At 40.9% G+C, this 21,280-nt stretch overlaps 2 protein-coding genes across 11 annotated transcripts in view; one reads left to right on the top strand and one right to left on the bottom strand.

The window, feature by feature from the left end:
• The window catches only part of Gpr160 (G protein-coupled receptor 160), a 36,329-nt gene extending 25,648 nt beyond the window's left edge, over nt 1-10,681 (top strand). For all 4 annotated transcript variants that reach the window (XM_028764725.1, XM_028764715.1, XM_028764707.1 and 1 more), the window contains 2 exons: nt 3,253-3,356; nt 9,221-10,681. In XM_028764725.1, coding sequence (XP_028620558.1) covers nt 9,297-10,307 — 1,011 coding nt within the window. In that variant the 5' untranslated portion in view covers nt 3,253-3,356; nt 9,221-9,296 and the 3' untranslated portion in view covers nt 10,308-10,681. The remainder of the gene's footprint in view (nt 1-3,252; nt 3,357-9,220) is intronic.
• Phc3 (polyhomeotic homolog 3) overlaps nt 9,333-21,280 on the bottom strand; it is a 79,897-nt gene continuing 67,949 nt past the window's right edge. For 6 of the 7 annotated variants that reach the window (XM_028764622.1, XM_028764651.1, XM_028764659.1 and 3 more), the window contains one exon: nt 12,693-20,789. In XM_028764622.1, the coding sequence (XP_028620455.1) occupies nt 20,635-20,789 (155 nt within the window). In that variant the 3' untranslated portion in view covers nt 12,693-20,634. Of the gene's footprint in view, nt 9,423-12,692; nt 20,790-21,280 lie in introns of those variants that run through there. The other variant, XM_028764632.1, reaches the window with a different exon arrangement.

Below are 21,280 nucleotides of genomic sequence, written 5' to 3'. Positions count from 1 at the left end.
AAGGTCTGTACTAAGTTTAGTACTTATGGTTTTTTTTTTTTTTTTAAAAAAAAAAAACTTTTTATTGATTCTTTGTGAATTTTATATCATGCACTTCAATTCCACTCATCTCCCTATTCCTCCATATTAGCCCTCTGCCCTTGCAACCTCCCCCAAAGGAAAAAAAATTAAAATCTCACTGAAGCTGTGGTATGTCCTGGTGTGTCACATAGTATAGCCTTTTGCCCAAACAGATTTACTTGCAAATGTTCATTGCAGTGAGCCGCTGGTCTGGTTTGAGGCCTCTGGCTTCTGCTACACTGTCAATACTACATCCTCGAAGGGACTCCTCTTGGATATCCTCTTGTTCACCTGTGTCATGGAGACTTTACACCTTTGGGTCTATAGGACTAACTCCTTCATGTGCTCCAGCAGTTTATAGGTCTAAATATTGGGGTGGACCCACTCAAAGGGGTGGTAGCTGAGTTTGTCAGCGTGACAGCACTACCAGAGCTAGGTCTCTTGCTTTACCAGAGCCAGCTCTCCTGCTTGCAGCAGCTGGACCAGATCTCCCTTAAACATCATCTGAGTCAGCTAGACTACACCAGTTAGGTCTCCAGCACTGTCCCAGTGAAGGGCAGGGCCAGGTCAGCTCTGTGCAGTCTTCAGACCTAGAGGTGGTCCCAGGCAGCAGCCTAGACCGGAAACGTCCCACATGGCCTTTGGTGGTAACATGGGCCATGAAGATTGACACAGACCCCTGCTGCTGCAGGGCCATGAACACAGACATGGCCCTGCAGCAGCATGAGCAGGGATATCACTATGGCCTCAGGTGGCAGCACAGCCTCCTCACATCAGGCTGTTCCTACCACCCTCACCTGTCTTCTGATGTCTTCTGCCCCTCTCCCCCCACGCCTCTGGGTCAGTACTTTATTCTTAAATGTTCGGTGGAAACAGTCAAAATTACAATTTCTTTGTATGTGTATGAATTTTTTTACTTGTATTGTTTATGTGCATCACAGTTGTGCCTAGTGTGTGCGGAGGCTGGAAGAGGGCATTGGATCCCTTGGAGCTAGAGTTACCAAAGGCCATGAGCCACCATGTGGTTGCTGGGAAACAAACCCAAGTCCTCTGCAAGAGCAGCAAGTGCTCTTACCTGCTGAGCCATCTCTCCAGCCAGAGGCTGATTTCTTTAATGGAGATATTTAACATTGTTTTGTGAATGAGATTTGCTAGTATCCATAAACTATTTCATCACAGATGTTTAAATTATTGGAAAAATAGTTCCAAATAACCCTTAATTACCCTTTACTGGTTATAGACTCGTCAGTACGGTCCTGTCTTTAATACCATCTTCCTTACATTGTTCGGTTTCTCATTGCTACTGCCACCCTCCCACCAAAACAGCCAGTTTGCCTCACTAATCGCTCTGTTTGGTTTCATTTGCCTGTTTCCTGCAACCCATGCTGTATAGTCTTACTGGCTCCACCTCCCGAGTGTCACATGTGAGTCACAGTGTCCTGGCTCCACCTCCCGAGTGTCCCACGTGAGTCACTGAGCCCAGCTCTGTTGCTGTTTCTTATTCTGCTCTTTATTATGTCCTTCCTTCAACCTTCTTAGGTCTAAGTCACTCTCATTTCTTGGAGTTTAACATTTCTACCACTGAACTGAGATATTCTTTTCCTATATGAATAAATATATTTGAGTCAGAAGAAAACCTAAAAGGTTCCAGAATCCCAAAATTAAAATCAAATAATTTTAACCAATTCCTTAGATATCTATTGCTGCTTTCCACAGGTACAGTTTCTTCTACAGCTTTTCTGCTGTGAAGTAAACAACATGTGAGGTTAAAACATTTCAAAGGTCACAGAACACTGGGGAATTGTACTGTATATACACACACACGTGTGTGTGTGTGTGTACACGTGTGTACACGTGTGTAGGTGTGTAGGTATAGGGTACTCTGAGGAAATGGTGTCTGGGGTAATGAACAGGCAATACGGGCTATTGAAGGACTGAATAAAGTGGGTAATTTTCACTGTGTGTATTTCAGTTTTGTACCTAATCATTTATAACAATTTTCAAACCACTATTTGTCTATCATGCAAGAACTTCATCTTAAAAGGGTTTGCATCTATGTTTTGGAAGAATAGTTGTCTTAACCAACAGCTAATGGCAGTCTCCACAGGTAATAGCAGTGACAGGATTTCTCACATTTGGATTGTGCTTATGTTTAAAGGCTCTTTCATGTATAAATTGGGCCCTTCATTTCCACTTGTGAGTTGGGCCATAATTATATGCTACATGTTTAGAATTGATCTTAGGACTAAAGGAATGTGCAATCTTGACAAGGCTCAGTATAGTGTTCTCTAGCATTATTTAATAAACTCTGGTGCGGTGTTGCTTCCCACCTCAATGGTTTATGTTCCCAAATGAAACACACACACAGCCTTTATATTTAATATGCTTTAAGCAGCACAATAGCTGGAAAACTGTCTAGCCTCCATGCTGCTAGAATCTACCTCGAAGTCTCAAGCCCAGGAACTGTAACTCTTGCCTCTCTCTCTCCTCCCCAGCTATTGGCTGCTGGCATCTTTATTTACCAATCAGAACCAACTTGAGGCAGGCTCTCAGAAGCTCTGTGCAGACCAGCTCCTACAAAGTAATTTGGGGGACACAGATTAGCATTAGAATGCAGCAGCTACAGTGTTCTTCACAGGCTCTTTCCATGCAGCAGGCTTACACAGACCGCCGTCATACTGACTCATTTCCTGTGCCTGAAATTACCCTTTTTACTCTCCAAGTCTTTTAATGGACAGAGTTTGCCAGAAGCCATGTGGTAGGTGTGATATCTAGGCAGATCACATGCAGATAAGAATTTAGGTATCTGATATTAAGCTAGACACTAAAGCACCTGTGAAACAGTATAAATTTGCTCAATTTGTTGTGTTCGAGAAAATACAATGATTTTTTTTAACTTAAAATATTATTTAGCATATAAGTATTAGGGGATCCTTAAACCATGAACTACAGGTTTAGACACTGGGAAAACTGCAATAAATCTTTAAACAGATGCTGTGTTAGCTGTGCCCAGCTCTCAGCATCTCTGGTGGACTGTCATAAGTACAGTCCTCCTCGCTGCTTCTCAGAGAAACTGAGATGGTAAGCAGTTGGGCTGGCTCTGGTCCCGAAGGCTTGTTTACTCTGCAGGGATACATAGATGCTGCTTACTAAATGGGTCTTAATGATAGTGCCCTTTGCTTCCTTTCACAGAGGTCAGTCACACACCCGTTTTGGTATATAGTAAAGTGACATGCAAGGAGCTGACAGTGATGCCGCTGCAGGCCGTAAAATGAAAAGAAGCTCGTCAAGAGAGAGTAAGTATAACAAGCTGTTAAGATAAAGAAGGCTGGGTGTGGTGTGCACACCTTTAATCTCAGCACTCAGGAGGCAGGGGCAGGTGGATCTCTGAGTTCTGTGGTAGGCTGGTCTATAGATTGAGTTCTGGGACATCCAGGGCTACGTGGTGAGGCTCTGTATGAAAACAACAAGATATAGATAGGAAAGCACAGAAGAAGTCTGCCCATGCTCCCATGTTGGGCCAGATCTCAAAGCAAGTGTGGAAAGACAAATGTCTGGAAAGGCCTTTCACAGTGTGCTCTCTAAGTTACACTTATGGATACAGCAAAGAACATTATTTTGTACACGTCTGAATCCCTTTGGTTCAAGGGAAATTCTGGACAGGTAGATTGTAAGATGATTTCACCTCGTGTGGGAGCCTATTTAAAGGAGAATATATTGAAATTTTAAATATTTGCACTAGATTGTGGGAGAAGGGCCTACATATATAAAATCCTCTAAGAAATGTCTTGTCTCAGAAAGTCCTGATTTCTATAGCCATACTCAGGAATCACTGTAAAATGACCTCTTGCCCCATCCCTTTAACTTCTCTTCCTGCTTCCAGTTGTGTTATCTTCCCTGGGTCTGAATTGTCTTTCAGTTGTATGATTCATCCACATACTTGGCTTCGGCTTGCCTTCCATTCCCCTTCCAAGCAATTCTGTTAGAACCAATCCTTTCTTCACCTTTCCAAACCCCTGGGAAACGCCAGGTCCTCCAGACATTAGCCAGCTCTTTCTGGCCTTCCTGCTGCTTCCCCATGTGAGGGAGGAGCCAAATGGAACTGGGGATGGGGCACACCTTCAGGGCTGCTTCTCAGCTTTGCTAATTCCATCCTGGATAGACAGTGTAAGCAATGGAATCATGGAAGACAAAGCATGGCATTCTCTTGCTTCTTTTACTCCAGATGTATACTTTTAAAGCTGAACTAAAAAAACAAACAAACAAACAAACAAACACTAGTTTTCATTTATTTTGGAAGGGGCCATATCCTATGTATGGAGGTCAGAGGACATCCTGAAAGTCAGTTTTCTCTTTCCACCACACAGAATTGTGGGTTCAACTCGGGTCATCAGGTGTCAAGAGACACCTTTACCTACTGAACCATCTCACTAGCCCTGGATTTTTGATTTCTTTTTACTCGTGTGTTTGTATACACATGAGTATAGTTCTTATAGGAACCAGAGGCATAGGCTTCCTACTGTGAGCCATCCAGCACGGGTGCTGGGAAACTAACTAACTAACTAACATTGGCATGTGTAAGTGCCAGTTTGTCTCTTGGTCTGAGGAGGGCTTTGTGTGACCTGTCCTTCCATGCAGGCTTCCTTACCCAGACCCCCACCCATCAGGCCTGTTCTGTCAGTCAGGTGGCAGCTACATTTCTCTGTCTTTGTATGCCAGATCCTGAATGGAACTTTTTCAGAGAGGGTCAAGTTAAACTCAAGTGAGCATAGGAAGAAAAAACGTTGGGTGAAGGGAATGCTCTTTTTGCTTCTTTTATACTATAGCTGTAAAATGCTGTATTTTATCACAGTTTTTAACCTTCATATAAATAAAGTATATACCTTAATAGGTTGATGGCACAATAGCCTGATGACCCTGAGGAGTAATGATCCACATTGGACAGACTGACAGACACCTCACAGTGGCTTCTTTGCCCTCAGTCTCTTCATTAATCACTTTAAGTTATTTGATCATCAGGCAACTGAGTTGTCATTTTTCTTTGTACTTTACAAAAGACTACTAGTGATAAGTAGTAGTTACAGAAATACTACTAGTGCTAACTACCATATCATTTTTCTTGTCTACCATTTTAGTATTTTATGAATATGTAATTTCACATGAATTTAATAATGTATTACTGTTCTAACATTTTTCTCTGAGAATTACATCCAATGCATTTGATCGTTTCCCTCCCCACCTCCCTATCCACACAACTTCCCATGTGCTCTCTCTTTCCCTCCCTCCCTCCTCTCTTTCTCTTCCCCACCACCTGCTATTAATTCAAAATTTTTTAAAAAACAAAAAACATTGAATTAGTTGGTGTGGCCAGCTAGTTCTGGGCCTTAGTCTTGCCCTGGATACTGTAGTGTATCAGGTATCAGTTCACTACAGAAATGGACTTTCCTCTCCTGTCACCAAGAAAGTGAAGGTAGCTCCTCAACTAGAACTGAGCCCTGGTGGCCACCTTCCCTCCTCCATCCTGGGATTTAGTGTGTGTGCCATCTCAAGCTATGAGCTCATTTGTGCATCTGTCCTATGGTGTCTAGAAAACAGTTTCCTGGAAGTCATTCACTGCCTCTGGCTCATAAAATCTTTCTGTCCCATCTGCCACATGGATCTCTAAGCCTTGAAGGAAAGGATAGAAGAATTCCATTAGGGCTGAGAGTTCAGTCTGTCATGCTCTGCATGTTGCCAGTATGTAACGCGTTGTGGGTCTGTATGTAAGAAGTGTTTCAGATAAGGGTCAAGTGACCTATAGGTACAAAACTAAGTCACTGGGTGTAGTTTTATTGCTACCGTCATGTAGTGGAATGATACTTGGTTTTCCCCTAGAAGCCATGAACTATCCAGCCACAGGTTCTGGACCTCACTGATGATATTAGGTATGGGTTCCATCTTGTGGAGCAGGGCTTAAGTCCAATCAAAACATGATTGGTTACTTTTGTAACATTTGTGTCACTATTGCTAGGCAGGCAAGTTGTTACTGTAGTTCACAGAATTCATAGCTGGGTGAGACTGACAATTACTTTTCTCCTCTGGTAACATGCATAGTACCTTCCAACAATATGAAAGTTAGCCAGTAGGGGTGAACCTTCCAGGTCAGTACCAGCTAGATTTCTCCATGTTCCATGACTCAAGTATATGCTATCTTTAGCAATAGGGTCTTAGCATCATTTCTAGAGGTCAACTAATACATTGGCAATAGGTTTTAATGTTTGAGTGCACAGTCTAATGACTCCATTGGACAACGACTCAAAAAATAGGTGACCCATTCCTGGTACTGTAGTTTCATTTGGAAATATATGCTGTCTAGTTAGGGTATTGCTCTCCAACCCCAGAATAACTTTGAAACTTGTGCTTTCAAAAGCCCTACCTCCACCCCAGAGACACAGTTTCTCTGGGTAGTCCTTGGCTGTCCTGGAACTCATTCTGTCTAGACTTGGCCTTTGGTTTGCCTCCCAAGTGCCAGGATTAAAGGCATGCACCACCACTGCGCAGCTCAAAAAGGCCTCTAGTATTATCCATCCCCCTTACTACACGCTCTCCTCTATCCTGCCGTCCCATCCCCTGTCCCACTCAGTTATTCCTGACCCATTCTTCCTTTCTCCAAAACTTCTATTAGAAAAGCATGTTGTTCTTTGTCACAGGCCTTTTCTGCATCTGATGAGATGATCGTGTGGTTTTGTCCTGTGTCTACTTATATGGAGGGTTATGTTTACTGGTTTACTTATATCAAATCATCCTTGTATCCCTGGAACGAGGCCAGCTTTATCATGATGGATGGTATTTTTGATGTGTTCTTAGATTCTGTTTGCAAGTATTTTGTTGAAATCTTGCATTTATGTTCATAAGAAATATAGGTCTTTAATTTTTGTTGTTGGTCTTTGTCTGGTTAGGATATCAAAGTAATAACTGGCTACAAATAAGATCTTGGCACTATTCTTACAGTTTCTGTTTTATGAAATAATCTAAGGAATATTGATGTTTTCTTTGAGGAATCCCAAACTGAATCTATCTGGTCTGGACTTTTTTTTAGTTGAGAGACTTTTTTTTCAAGACAGGGTTTCTCTGTATAGCCCTGGCTGTCCTGGAACTCACGCTGTAGACCAGGCTGGCCTCGAACTCAGAAATCCGCCTGCCTCTGCCTCCCAAGTGCTGGGATTAAAGGTGTGTGCCACCACTGCCCGGCAGTTGAGAGACTTTAAATTACTGCTTCTATCTCATTAGATGTTATAGATCTATTTCAATTTTAACTTTGATAAGTTATATACATACAGAAAGTCATCCATTTCTTTTAGGTTTTTAACTTGGTATAATATAGATTTCAAAAGCATGTACTTATGATTCTGTGAATTTCCTCAGTGTCTGTTGTGATGGATCTTTTCTCATTTCTTATATAATTTGGATCTTCTCTCTTTTGGTTAATTTGGCTAAAGGTTTGTCAGCATTGTTAATTTTTTTGAAAAAACTTATCTTTCCTGCTCTGAGTTTATTTCTTCCTGTTTACTCCTTTTGGGTGTTGTTTGTTCTTGTATTTCTAAAGTTTTCAAGTATACCATTAGGTTATTAATATGAGATCTCTGGAGCCCTGGCTAGGGCTTTTATGTAGACCAGGCTAGCCTTGAACTCAAGAGCTCCACTTACCTGTGACTCCTGGAAGCTGGGAGTCTATACACATATCACTATGCCTGTATGTTGCACAACATTGTACCTTGCAACTCACTTAAAATATTGTAAAATATGTCATACTTTAATGTGTGAAAAATTTCAACAAGCATAGAAAAAATGCTTTTCACTAGGAAACTAAATCTTCCTATCTAAACAAGCTTTTTAAATATTGGTTTTGTATAAGGGATCAAACCCAGGGCAGTGAGCATATGAGGCAGATGCACGATCAGTGGGCTACATCCCAGCCCTCTAAATGTGTTGTGAATGGCTTCATGGAGTACATCTTAACATGCCTACCACGTGTTAGCTTAACCCACCTGACTGTTGACATTCCTTAGATTTGTTGTTAGAAATTGGTTGTTCTTGCTGGTGTGTGTGTGTGTGTGTGTGTGTGTGTGTGCACGCGCGCGGCGTTTTGAGGGGATGGGATGCCAGGCATCAAACCCAGGAACAGTTTGCATATGCTAGGCAATTAACCAATCCCCCAATCTTATTTTCTTGAAAGGCTGTTTCTGGAATCTCCTTCCTTTCTTGACGTCTTCCTCTCTGACCTCTTTCTCACTTGCCAATGCATTTGATACTGAGGCTTCAGCGCCTGCTCCTTTTGCTCTCATATTTAGCTCACAGGTACCCATGCTCAGTCCTGTTCTTCCCTGGATTCTCTCTCCAGTTATCATATCTAAAGAAGCATATCCCAAAGAGAAGTCTTGCTGTTTCCTTTTCAGATGGGCTCCCATTATTCTCAGCCCAGCTGTGGTTGGTTGTTTTGGTTGATTGGTTTTTCGATTTTTTTTTTTTTGTGTGCTCCAGAGAATGCTAGGTAGAAAAATGTGAAAATGGCTATTCAGAGTGGCCCCTAAACATAACCCTTAAATTTCACCTTTAAATTTCAAAACCTATATTCCACCCAGTTGGAAACCTAAAAGAAATGGATATCTGTATGTATATAATTTATCAAAGTTAAAATTGAAATTGATCCATAACATCTAGTGAGACAGAAGCAGTAACTAAAAATCTCTCAACTAAATTTAAAATATTTTGTCAAAAGAATGAAAAAAAAGGGGGTTTGTCTGGAGCTATGGGTAGTTGCCTGAGCATCACTGCCTAGCCTGCTTCTTAAAATGTGTTTTGGCTGAAGTAAATTCAAATCTCTCTTGTATAAGCTGTTAAAAACCATAGTCAATATTGAATTTATACTTTTATGTAATATTTCAATGTAAAGATGTCAGAGTTCTGGACTGTTTGGGGCTCAAAACCTGATCACACGTTTGACCTTGTTGTCTATTCATAGTGTTAGAAGAAGAAAGGTCATATTATCCATGTATTCATCTACCAACTAGTAATGCTTCATTCCACCTACAGTCATGAACTTGTGCAAGTGGAGATGCATGCAAAGTTCTAAAGTAGAGAGACACCATAATAACGCCAAGGTTTCTTCTTCTTTTTACAGGGAAAGAAAACAAAGTGAAGCTGTTTCTTTCTTACCTTGTGTATTCATCAGATCGTCTTGAAATTTAACTAAAAATATGACAGCTCTTTCTTCAAAGAACTGTACCTCTCAATACCAGTTTCATCAGTCTCAGCAGCCCCTCGATGCCTCCTGTCTGTTGTTCTTGATCATACTTGCGAAAGTGTTATTAAATATCCTCATCCTAAGAGTGAGAAGGAAAGACACCTGTTGGACTTTTATGGAGTATTTCTGCTTTTCAGTAGCATTTGTTGATCTCCTGCTGCTGGTGAACATTTCCATTCTGACCTACTTCAGGGACTTCGTAGTTCTAGGTATTAGGTTTACTAAATACCACATCTGTCTGCTCACACAAATCATTTCCTTCACTTACGGCTACTTGCATTATCCAGTGTGCTCACTGGCCTGTATAGACTACTGGTGTAATCTGTCCAGAGCCACCCAGCATTCATTTAGGTGGCAAAAGTTACTCTATTTCTTGACAGTCATTTTAACTTGGATCTCAGTACTAGCTTACGTTTTGGGTGAACCGACCATCTCAGTAAGCCTAAAGACACACAGGGCTTATGTGTACCAGTGTCCCTCCTATGTCAGCACTCAGAGTCATTGGCTGTCACTATCTATGCTGATGGTTTTATTTGTGGCCTTTCTGATTTCATGGCAAGGAGTTGTTGCCTTGTTACAGGCTATGAGGATAGCATCCTATAAGAACAAGGCCGTCCTCTATTTTCCTTTCCCACCGCACTCCGGTTACACTGTGAGCTCCAGAAAAGTGCTCTTGCCCAGGCTCATCGTGTGCTTTCTTGGTACCTGGTTCCCCTTTGTGGCACTTCAGGTCCTCGTCATCTCACTCAGAGTCCAGATCCCAGCATACATCGACATGAATGTCCCCTGGCTGTACTTTGTCAACAGTTTTCTCATTGCCGCAGTGTATTGGTTTAACAGCCACAAGCTTTATTTAAGAGGCAGCACGTTACCTGTGGATCCTTTCATCAACTGGAAATGCTGCTTTGTTCCAGTCCATAGACTTAAGCAAGTGGAGAGGCCCATGGCCGTCATCATCTGCTAACATGCTGTGCTGGAGGAACTCCAGAAGCACCGAGCTCCATCTTCCAAGGACAAAGGTGGCTCGGGACATGGAACGGAAGCTCTTGCTCCCCTAACTTTTATCTTTTCAGCACAGCCTCTGTGGGGTGGATATCAAATATTGCTAAGGACACACGAACACAGCAGAGTTTTTATGTCTGCTCGTCAACATTGTGTATTTACTGTTAATCCAAAAGTAAAATATACACATTAACATGTGGCCAGTTTTATGTTTTACTCCAAAAAAACCCTACTGGGTGCAAAATGTTAAATAAATTTGAGATTCTACTTGCCAACTTTAAGATCTGAGCTTAAATATTTTATAAACTTTAGAGCAAAATAAAAGACTTAACGTGATTTGGTGTAAATAAAATTTATGGGGGAGATTAGCTCATTTTAAATACAGCTAAAATATTTTATTACAAATATTCCTGCAGAGTTTCAGCTACGGAGCTGGGAACCATGAGGACTCTTGCCACGACAAGTGAATTGCTTGTTCACTTACAGCATGTGCCTATCAGATCATAATTATGTTAGCAATATGCACTAGAAGCAGCCTCGGGCTGTTGAGATTTAGGGCTGGATAACCTATTCTGTCTTGTAGGGATAACCCTACACATTGTGTAGATGCCAGTGACACCTTCCCCAGAAGTGGCAATCAAAAATGTCTCCACATATTCCCAACATTCCTCTGGGCACAACTCCTACCCACACTCCCCAGGGGTGAGGGAAACCTGAGCACTATGAGCCAGACTAAACTGAACCTACTTTATGAATTAAGCTACACAGCTATCTTGGCTGCTATTTACAAATAGTAACACATGTGTGTTGCAAGAACCACGCCTAGCATTCGTAAAATGAGTAGCTTTCAGGCTGGGGCTGTCACTCATCGGTGGACTGCTTACCAGCATGCACAAAGCCACAGAAACTGAATGCAGTAACTTATGCCTATAATCCTGTACTTGGGAGGAAAACAAGAAATTCAAAGTTATCATTGGTTACCTCGAGGTCAGCCTGGGCTACATGAGATCAAGATGGCCCCAAGATGACTTACCTTTTAACATCACAACTCACATGTATCCACTTATGTATATACTTAGGTGTAACGTGTGTAACAGATTCACAGTTTTACAAAGTAGTCGTGACCTATCAGGGTCATGACCTGCAGAAGGCTCACATCCTAACGCGTGTGCTGTGGAGCAGCCGTGATGGGGTCTGTGTGCCTGGCACTGTGGAAGCATTTGTATGTGGAGACTGCTGCATTCTGGTCACACCCTCTTGCCGCTTAAGAAAATGAAAGCATCGACATTAAGCAGCCTACCCCAGCTCGCTCAGACCCTGACCTCGGAGTCCCACTCCCTCCACTCTGCTACACATTCATTAGCCCCACCCACTGTTTCTCAAGACGATGGCTTTTCCTAATTGTTTTTTACTTAAAACCTACAGTGTCGATGAACATCTTAAGGAACTGCGGTCCCGTTTCCTTGAGCATGCAGGTCTTCAGGTTAGCACCACCCACCCAGAGAGACAAGATGGCCATGCTGCTGGATAACCAAGAATTCTCTGAGTGAGCTGCAAGCACAGGTTAAGCATTCCAGGCCTAAAATGCTTTTGGATAAGGGATAATCAATACTGTCTGAAAATGTAGGTCTCAGACATTCCAGATGACACCTAGTGATAGAAACCTAACTCGAGCCATTCTAAGGAAAAGGGTACTGGGACAACAACATGGTAAAATAAACTAGGAGACTCTCTGGGGTGTCAAGTGTCATTTGCTAACACAGAGGGCATGCTGGCTGCCAATAAGCCGAGCTTTTAGTATCCCAATTTAAAGCTCCTACCTTCAGATATAAAACCTAGGAAATGACTGGCCCGATCTGAGTCATATGCTCTGGGCCAGGGATGCTGCCACGAGACACTGGAAGGAAGGAAGCTCAATCATTAGGCTGTGAGGCACAGGATTTAAAATGTTTAAAAATTAGGTCTTAAATTTTAGAAAGGAATAAAAAATTATATTGTTCTGTTTTTAAAATGCAAATCGAGATACACTATATCTAAAGCCAGCACACCTGATTTGTGCGGCAAGCCCTCCACTGACCTCAAAGCTCAGCTGCAGTGAGCACTGCATGTACTTGTGCAGTTCAAATGTCTGGAACTGGCCCTTTTAATTCACTGGTGTACATCTCCCTCTCCATGGGTTTTTTTTGCCTTCCAAATGGCCATAACATGAGAATAAAACATACTTGGCTATATTGAACTTAATATACTCTTTGTAGATTAGATAGCAAGAAATTTATAACCAGTTCAGCCCTCCATTAAGGTCTTTTATTAGATTCCCCTGTCTCTCAAAAACTTAAAGAAATAAAAATTCAATAACCAGTCAGGCTTTTATTTGTAAAGAACTGAAGTTACAATTGGTCTACAATATATTATTGTAATATAAACAACATAAATAAAAGATCCTGTAGGCCCACCGCTAGCCATCTGCCCAGACCCACTCGAAGCCATGTTACAATACTCTATGTGAAAGTGTGCAGGTAACAAAGGTGCAATCCAAGCAAGGTTAAGCAGCAGAGGATAAGGTGCTTCCATTAGCAGTTAACATCGCCAGCAAACATCTGATGCTCCTTTAATTTCACTGACTAGACACACATAGGAAGTCTAAAATTCACACACATGCTACTTAATATGAAAGTGCTTTCTCTTTTCTTAAAAAAATACATCCAATGAACACTTTTTACATAGATAATGGTGTGCTCTTATAATGCAAAATTAACTTCATTTTCAGGTTATACATTGTAAAACTGTAGCTATGGACGCCAGTCTAGGAACTCTATGCTAAGGGTGCTAGAACTATATCATTTCCTGTGAGGAGGTCTCTAATACAACATCCAATGTAAGACACGTCTATTATAACCCTAATATTTGCTTTCTCTAAGATTAAAACATGTTTTCTTTCCCCCTTGGTGATGCTTTTTTCCTTCATGAATCATCTTTTGAGATTTTTTTTTTAATTATAAAACTTTGATTTTAGAACAATGGTCAAAACCAAAAGGAAGAATTTTTAAAAATGGGTTTAAAACATTAAAAAATACAGTTAATCCCAACAACCTGCCTTTGTGAAACACATTTTAAGTGGTAAAAAGGCAAAGCATTCTAGCCAAATCAAAGAGGCTTGAAGTCCAGCAGCTGGCCCCTGTGCATGGCTGTCTGCAATGTACAACCCTCATTTCTAGCACAATCCCTGTACTTTCCAAGAATTTCTGAATTCTGATGTTTAATCCCCGACTGTACAAACCAAGACCCATCTTCTGAATGAGGTGATTGGCAGTTTACTCCATCAATGTGGGAGTCATACACAAAAATTACACTGTACTCTCAGCAGAATTCTCAAGTTCTAAGAATACAGACACAAGAACAGCATAAATCAACAGAAATCTAATCAGCACAGGATACAACTTAGGAATACTTTCAAAAACTTAAAGTAACCAGAATTGTGAGACACTTTACAAAGACCAGATTAGTGGGCTATGTAGATAATTATAACTTTAAAGAAACCTCAACCTCAATTTGAAAGCATCCATTATCAATTGTCATGTAACACTTTATTTGGGCATTTCCCCACTTTAAAAACCTATAGCTATGATGCATAAAAGTTTTTAAAATATATTTTTATATCTTTATAGAGAATGTGAGTAGCAACTGATGTTAGCATTTAAAGCAAGAATTACAACCTGATTCACAGAACCACAGAGTGACATAGGAATTCACCCCCATTAAAGTGACTCTTACTCCATCTTCACTTCTTAAATACTTGCCAGCACAGGCAGGATCTGCTTTTTAGTGGTAGTGGTGGCTTTTGAGACAGGGTTTCTTTATGTAGCCTGGCTCTGCAGGAACTCGCTCTGTAGAGCAGGCTGGCCTCAAACTCAGAGATCTGTCTGCTTTGGCCTCCCAAGGCTGGGATTAAAGGTGTGAGCCTAGCTAGAAACTGCCTTCTGTCACCAGTTCTGCATTTCCTTTCTGGGTCTTCCCTGTCTTTGAGAGGTGGCTGTCTCTAACACACTACAGTACAGTCGGCACTGTGGAGAAGGCAGAGGCAGCAGTAGCAGCCTGTTCTCTGCCTCATTTTAGATGATTGTTTTGGAAAACTGTTCCACTATCATCAACACTAGATATAAACTTTTGCAACTAAAAATGCACAATGATTCCACATGGGCTTCTTGCATCTGCCACCCACACACCACATACAGGGACGGACCTGACTGCCGGTCACAGCAGTCTCACCGTCGGTCATGGCAGCTAGTCTGACTGTTAACAGTCAAGGAGATGGCCCGCAGATGGAAGTGTGAGAGTGGCGATATGATTTAGCCCTCGGACGTTATTAAACCCCAGTTCCCAGACAGCAGGGCAGTCCTGGTTAATTAATTACTATTAATTACTGGTTGTAATTACATACATGCTTAAGCAGCACAGAATTTATTTCAGAAGACTTTGTTATTTTTTGGTTTGTATATTCCACACATAAGCCAAGTGTTCAGACAGTTTACAAATGAATGAGTAAGAGCATGGGTATTAAAGCTCGGGGTGAATGTTTCTTCAAAAACAATTTAAGACTCCCCCCAAAAAATCAGCTTATTTAGTAGTGCAGGTATCACACTATACATTGAAATGAGATTAAAAGCCAAACAGCTGCCCAGCGTGTCCCAGGGCTGGCCTGCCATCTGGAGTAACACCAAGGCTCCCAGCCTCGCGTTTCCTCTCTCCTCAGCACAGTAATGCAGCAAGTGTATTTATGTTATCACTGAAGAAAGGTTGTAATTTGCTCACTTTTTAATACTACCAAGACATTTAACACAGACATTATGTATAAGGATTTAAACACTGTACATATGTCATTTACTTGAGGCAAGATTTAAAAAGTCCCTTCCTTCTTCAGTGGGTTCATGTTCCCTTGAATGATGTTCTAATCCCCACTACTCGTTCACCACTGTCAGAGAAAGGTCCACAAAGCACTGGTGTGTTCCATTAAGCCAAAAAGCAACAGGTACTATGAATATCTAACATGATGACTGGAACTAAGTTAGACAGTGTAAAGGACTTAACTACATCCCTCTTACATTTCATTAAAACCATGCCATGCTAGCATAATAATGTTTTAGATTTATACTGATTTCTAATTAAAATTCATTCATTACATACTACTTTAAATTTTCTCATTCTAAAGATTTATGCCCGATATCAGGACTATCATAGACAGCAGTATGTTTACACTTGAAAAAAAACCAGAAAGACCTCTGCCTAAAATATAAAGTGTTATATAGAAGCTCATTTTGTGCCTAACATTATATTCAAATTGTATTTTTAAATAAAATAAAATATCCACAAGCTATCAAAGGAGAAAGAAAATAAGACCCTTGTGGAAATAATTTCCCTTAGATATGGCACTTGCCAGAGTGTGTGCTAATGAGACTGCTGTAGAGAAGCTGTGTGTGTCAACAGAGGACCAGGGCCTCCTAATGTTTTCCTCTACATGATGGTAACAACTGTAGATAAACTGATATCTTGTAACTTTCAAAAAGAAAAAAAGAAAGTTTTGTCTTAGTATAATGTTAAAGTAGACTTTAACTCTATAATGTAAATCAGTTGCATGTACAACTGATAAGGCCTTACCATTTAAGGCTACTTTTTAAAATGTCAATATCATTTTCAACATTTTTAATTGGAAAACAGCTTTTATTTCAACTAGAAACTATTTGGCAAAGTATTTTATAATCTAACACCAGAAATATCTTCGCAGAGAATTCATTAAGGGGTTGGTTCAGTGAGTTACCGCTACGTTTGAATAACAAAACACATTTACTCTCCTTAGTACTTACGTGTACTCATCTAAACTCAAAACCCATCTCTGAGACGAAATGAAACACTCTGAATAGAGTGCTGATATCAGTATTGATGACCGTTTAGTTCCAACAGTTCATGTCATCAGTCATTCCGCTCTACACCAAGACAATGGGCAGGCTTGTGCTGACTAGACCCGCCAGTCAGGAGAAACCTGCAGCTGCAGTCACCAGTGCTCAGAATGGAACACAGCACTGCCCTAGAGTGTCTTCCTTCCCTTATGACTGGCTGCAAGGCTGAGCCAGCTGTCATATCTGACTGTGGAAAAGCCTCTGTATTCTGGCCACTCAATCATAACAAACTCCTACATTTTGACAGATTCTTTCCCTCTGATTGATTATCATCTTCAAAAATCCAGTAGTACTCAACTTGGGTACACATGGTACTATTAATATCAGCACTCCTCAGAGCAAGATCAGGTGATAAAGAGAAATAACTAATTTGATTACAGCCAAATCTTGACAATTTAAAACCACAGGGGCTAGGTTTGGCATGGTGGCACAGACCTTAAAATTCAGCACTTGAGAGAAGGTCAGAGGATCACAATTTCAGGTTAGTCTAGGCAAACAAGCAAAAAATATAGTATGCAATCTCAGAGGTGGAGTCTGAGTCCCTGACTCAGTCCCTAGTACCAACAACCAAAACAACAAACACACCTTGTCCAACCATCCATCACCAAGGATTATGCTAAGCTACTAAGGATCATCATTGAGATAAATGTCATTTAGCTAGCAATATCATCTTCTCATCTGTCTCTTACTTTACACGGCACCCCCCCCCAAAAAAAAAACCTTTAAGGAACAAGTCACACAGTTAGACATATGGTATACAAGAAACTAGGAAACAATTTGCATAGATGGACAAGACTTTCATTGAAAAACAACTGGTGAAGTCATAAAGGTCCGCCCCATTACAACAGCCTGAAGATCTCCAAGCCAGGATACTACCCAACCCCAAGTAAAGAACTAAGAAGAAAGTCTGTGTAGTTGACTGGAGGTGGGATTGAAGCTAGATGAGGCTCAGTGCAGGAAATAAGATGAGGCCATCCCATGGCAGCTAACAGTACCAGTCAGCAACAAGTGTTGCTGGCATTACCCAAGTCTTCAAACTACAACATTTAGGCAGCCTCTCTAGTTGAAACATTTCTGAAATGCTTTAGGAGTATTACTAGTCAGAGATTTCATATACTGAACACAGCTGCTGAGAAACAACCTAACAAGCTTGTGAGAAAATGAGTCCTGTGAAAGATTTTAATCCAAGATGTAGTCATAGATATGTGACTAAATTTTGCACATAATATCTAAAGACTGACTGTGACTAGTTATTCAAAGGCATGGTAACGATACAGTTTCACACACCAGCCTTCCAACACAAGAAACAAATAGGAAAGCAGCAGGATTCCTAAAACACAGAAAATCCCTTCTATGCATTCAGGTAAATCATGACTTGTAACCTCCAAAGTGCAGAAATGCGTTCAGGGTTGCATGGGGGAACTGAGCGGAGTGGGAGGTCCCTCTGCTCTGCCACTCTCTGGCTGCTTCACTAACATGCTCTCCTCTTGTTCTGGCACCTCTACTCCCAGGTGACAGTCCTTTAACCTAGACTTTACAGTTCTGCAAAAGTGACTATGCCCATCAGTCACTGTCATTGAAGGTGTCAGGAATGAAGGCAGCACTCCTTGCTATGCTGATGAAGCTATGTCACTGTGCCTTATATGTGTCTATGCAAAGTATCTAAGTATTGTCATATAAAGTAACTTTTACAAGCCAGCTGTTTATTTTCCTAAAAACACAGAACTTAAAACAAATAACATGTGAAAAACGTGTCCCACAGTGGCTGAAGGGTTTCGAGTCAGGAAAGGCAAAATCAGTAAGCAAAATAGGAAGAAGCCGTGCTCCCTTCCTGCTTGTCATTTTCTTTTCTCCAAGAAAGTTCTTAAGTGCTTAGCAATACAAAAGGAAATGAAGTCAGCGTTCTTCCTGTCTATGTCACACTGAACAGCCGAATGCTCAGGAGTCGGGGAAACATGGTACGTGTCCCCATTCCATGTAATTGAAGCTTTCAAATTAGCATGACTGAAAATTACCTAGACAGAAGTACCTGCAGCAATGGGAGAACTACCACACACCAAATGAGCCACTTCTAAATAAACCCACTTGTAAGAAAAAAGTGTATTTGCTAATTAAATTTAAGTGCAGACAACAGAAGATCTGGACTACTTCTAAGATGAAGGAGAAGAAGGCATTCTCCAAAGAGAAACCCCTTATGTAAACTCTCTAGGGGTGCTTAAGGACAGTGCTAGTCATAGGGGTTTCTCATAAGCACACAATGGGCTGATTTTAGTACAAGTGCAGAATTAATGCCTTAAAGGCTCTATGTAAGTATTTGTAGGAGGGGAGCATTATTGCTAGAAGTCTATACGGGACAATCCTTATTCACTGTGGATCACTACAACATAGTTTTAATTCCAGAGGAATGTGCCTTTGTACCTCCTTCGTTATGGCAGGCAATCTCTTAGTGCTGCGTAACCTCTGCTAGGAGAATGAGGACCGTGCATGACAATCCCGCCATGATGACTCAGTACTGACAGATGCAGATGACCATAGAGTACCTGCCTTCCTTGAAACATTAATAACCAAAGGTAATACAAAGAAATATGTAACGTAGACTAGACTATACTGCTGTATTCTGAAACAGAAGCCTGAGCTTACACATTCTCAGTCTACACAGGATTACTAGTGAACAACTCTTAAAACTACTATACCAACAATCACACAAAGCATACATTCAAACAAGAGGCATCTAAAGATTAAAAAAATTATCCACTATATTTCTGTATAAAAATAACCAACATTTTCTAATGTACACAAAGCCAAAAGATAAATTTATCTGTGATGTCTTTGTGACATCTTTTTAGTCTTCTACTAACTTAACACAATCTCTGAAAAGTGCTGTAAAGATGACTGAGTTCAGACTCTTCTTGTCTCTTATATCTGTGCCAAGGACATGTACATGTCCCTTCAACTGTTCAGATTTCTCAAATATGTAGTAAAGATAGAGAAAGCAAACAAAATCAGCAAATCTTTTGATGCCCAGCACTATAAAGATTCAGAGCATCCACAGAAAAATTTGGCTTAATGTCCAACAGAAAACTGTTGAATGAAAACTTTTGATTAAGAGAAATCACTTTAAATTCTTTGTGGGAAGAGTCCACAGCCTTAGTAAGGGAGAAAGACATGTGCATTCTAGCCAGACTCAGCAGGGTTGCTTCAAGGAAGTGATCCCATCTCCACTGCATGAACTATATCTAGCACCTTCATCAGTGCACAGAAGAGTCAGGAAGAGGTGACCATGGGCCAGTGCCACATCACAGTCACATGATCTGTGAGTTAACCTAGTTCTATAGCCCAAATTTATGGATTTCCTTTTTTTTCTAGTATACAGTAAAACTAAAACCTACTTCTGAACTCTGGTGCCACTGGCTAATCCTTCACTGCACATCCCTCCTCAAAACAGCCCATCTTTTAAGTATGTCCCTGCAGGTGGAAAGAGCAACACGCAGCGCTTTGCTCACCCAGACTTCTCAACCATGGAACCACTGGCATCTGTTAACACGTCACTCTTGGTGACAGGGACATCCTATGTGCTGTAGGATATTCAGCAACATCTCTGCTGGCTGCCACACCTCAGTTCCTTTAACAACCCTTGCCAAAACTCAACCCCAAGCTGTGGCAACCAGAATGTCTCTAGATATTGCCAATTGTCCCCTGGAGGACAAGTTCTCCACTGAGAACAATTGCTCTTAATGTACAGACCAGGAAGAAAACTGTCAGTCATGCCAACCTGGTAAAGACTAGAGACTCTTGAGAACTTCAAAAATACTGCTTGGGGTAACACACAATCCCTTTTCACAGCCAAAGCATTTGTCTGGAAGATACGCTTTTTAAAACACACTGGTATTTCACTGCATTCAATTCTGTCAATGGGCTCCTAAATTATGCTATATCTCTATGACAACATTTAGAAAACTAACAGGGTAGAAAAACATATAAGAAAAGAGAATTAAAGGAGGGGAAATGTAAATCAATAATTTTTAAAAGGATTCTTTTATATTAATGATAAACATTACCTTTAAAAAATTATCTAGTATAGCATGTTTCTTTGAAAAATATGGGCCTCTGTAACAAGTCTTTCAGTGTAGCATGTAACTGGTAAAATTAATGTCACTGATGCACTCTAATTATGAAAATGCATGATGAGTTAGGACATTTGAAGAGAAATGTCGGCACTGGCCATGGCTGTCCCAATGCACTTGGCCTTCCCCCATCAGTCTGATAGTCTCAGTCCAACGAGGCTTTACCTTCGCCTAGTAAGAGGAATGGGCTGAGAGGCACAAAGCCTCACTCTTGTTAAGAGTCCTTCAGAGAGTTGATGCGTGCACAAATCTTCAAGGCTGGGCCTAGCTTCATGTTCATTGCACTCATGAGATGGTCTTCTTTTAGCAAGAGCAGGGCCTGTCCATCAATCTCTTGTGCCCTGAACTCATCTGCAACATCCTGGCAGCCTGGAATTCCATGAGAAGACAGAGGTACACACAATTAGATGGAGTTCTGTTGTCACTGGGGTGAGAGCTTGCAACACAGGTTAAGAAGCCAATGTGCTACACAACCTGGGGTTCACCCTTGAAGAAGTCAAAACCCAAGAAAGAGTTTACTTGGTCGTCTTGCTTTAAAAACATTACACAAATAATAGCAAGAGGGATCAGACAACATGTATTTCCCATGCAAAAGAACTGCATTACCAGGTCTTACATCTCATGAACTCATCTTCCCATAACATAATTCCACCAACAGACAGAGAGGAATAAGATGTTTTGCTATAATAATCTGAAAATATTTTCTCAAATTTCAGATTAAACTTTCATTACCATCCATAAATTCTCTGAATTTGCGTAACCTCAGGTATATCTGAAAGTATTTTCACTGTTCCTTCGGGACAGAACAAATCCCCCAGGACTGCTGGATTAACATGTTAGAATGCTGCTGACATAATACC

Source organism: Grammomys surdaster, unplaced genomic scaffold, assembly GCF_004785775.1.
Source record: "Grammomys surdaster isolate TR1022 unplaced genomic scaffold, NIH_TR_1.0 62, whole genome shotgun sequence".
Lineage (NCBI taxonomy): Eukaryota > Metazoa > Chordata > Mammalia > Rodentia > Muridae > Grammomys > Grammomys surdaster.
This window is presented reverse-complemented; position numbering and strand designations above follow the sequence as displayed.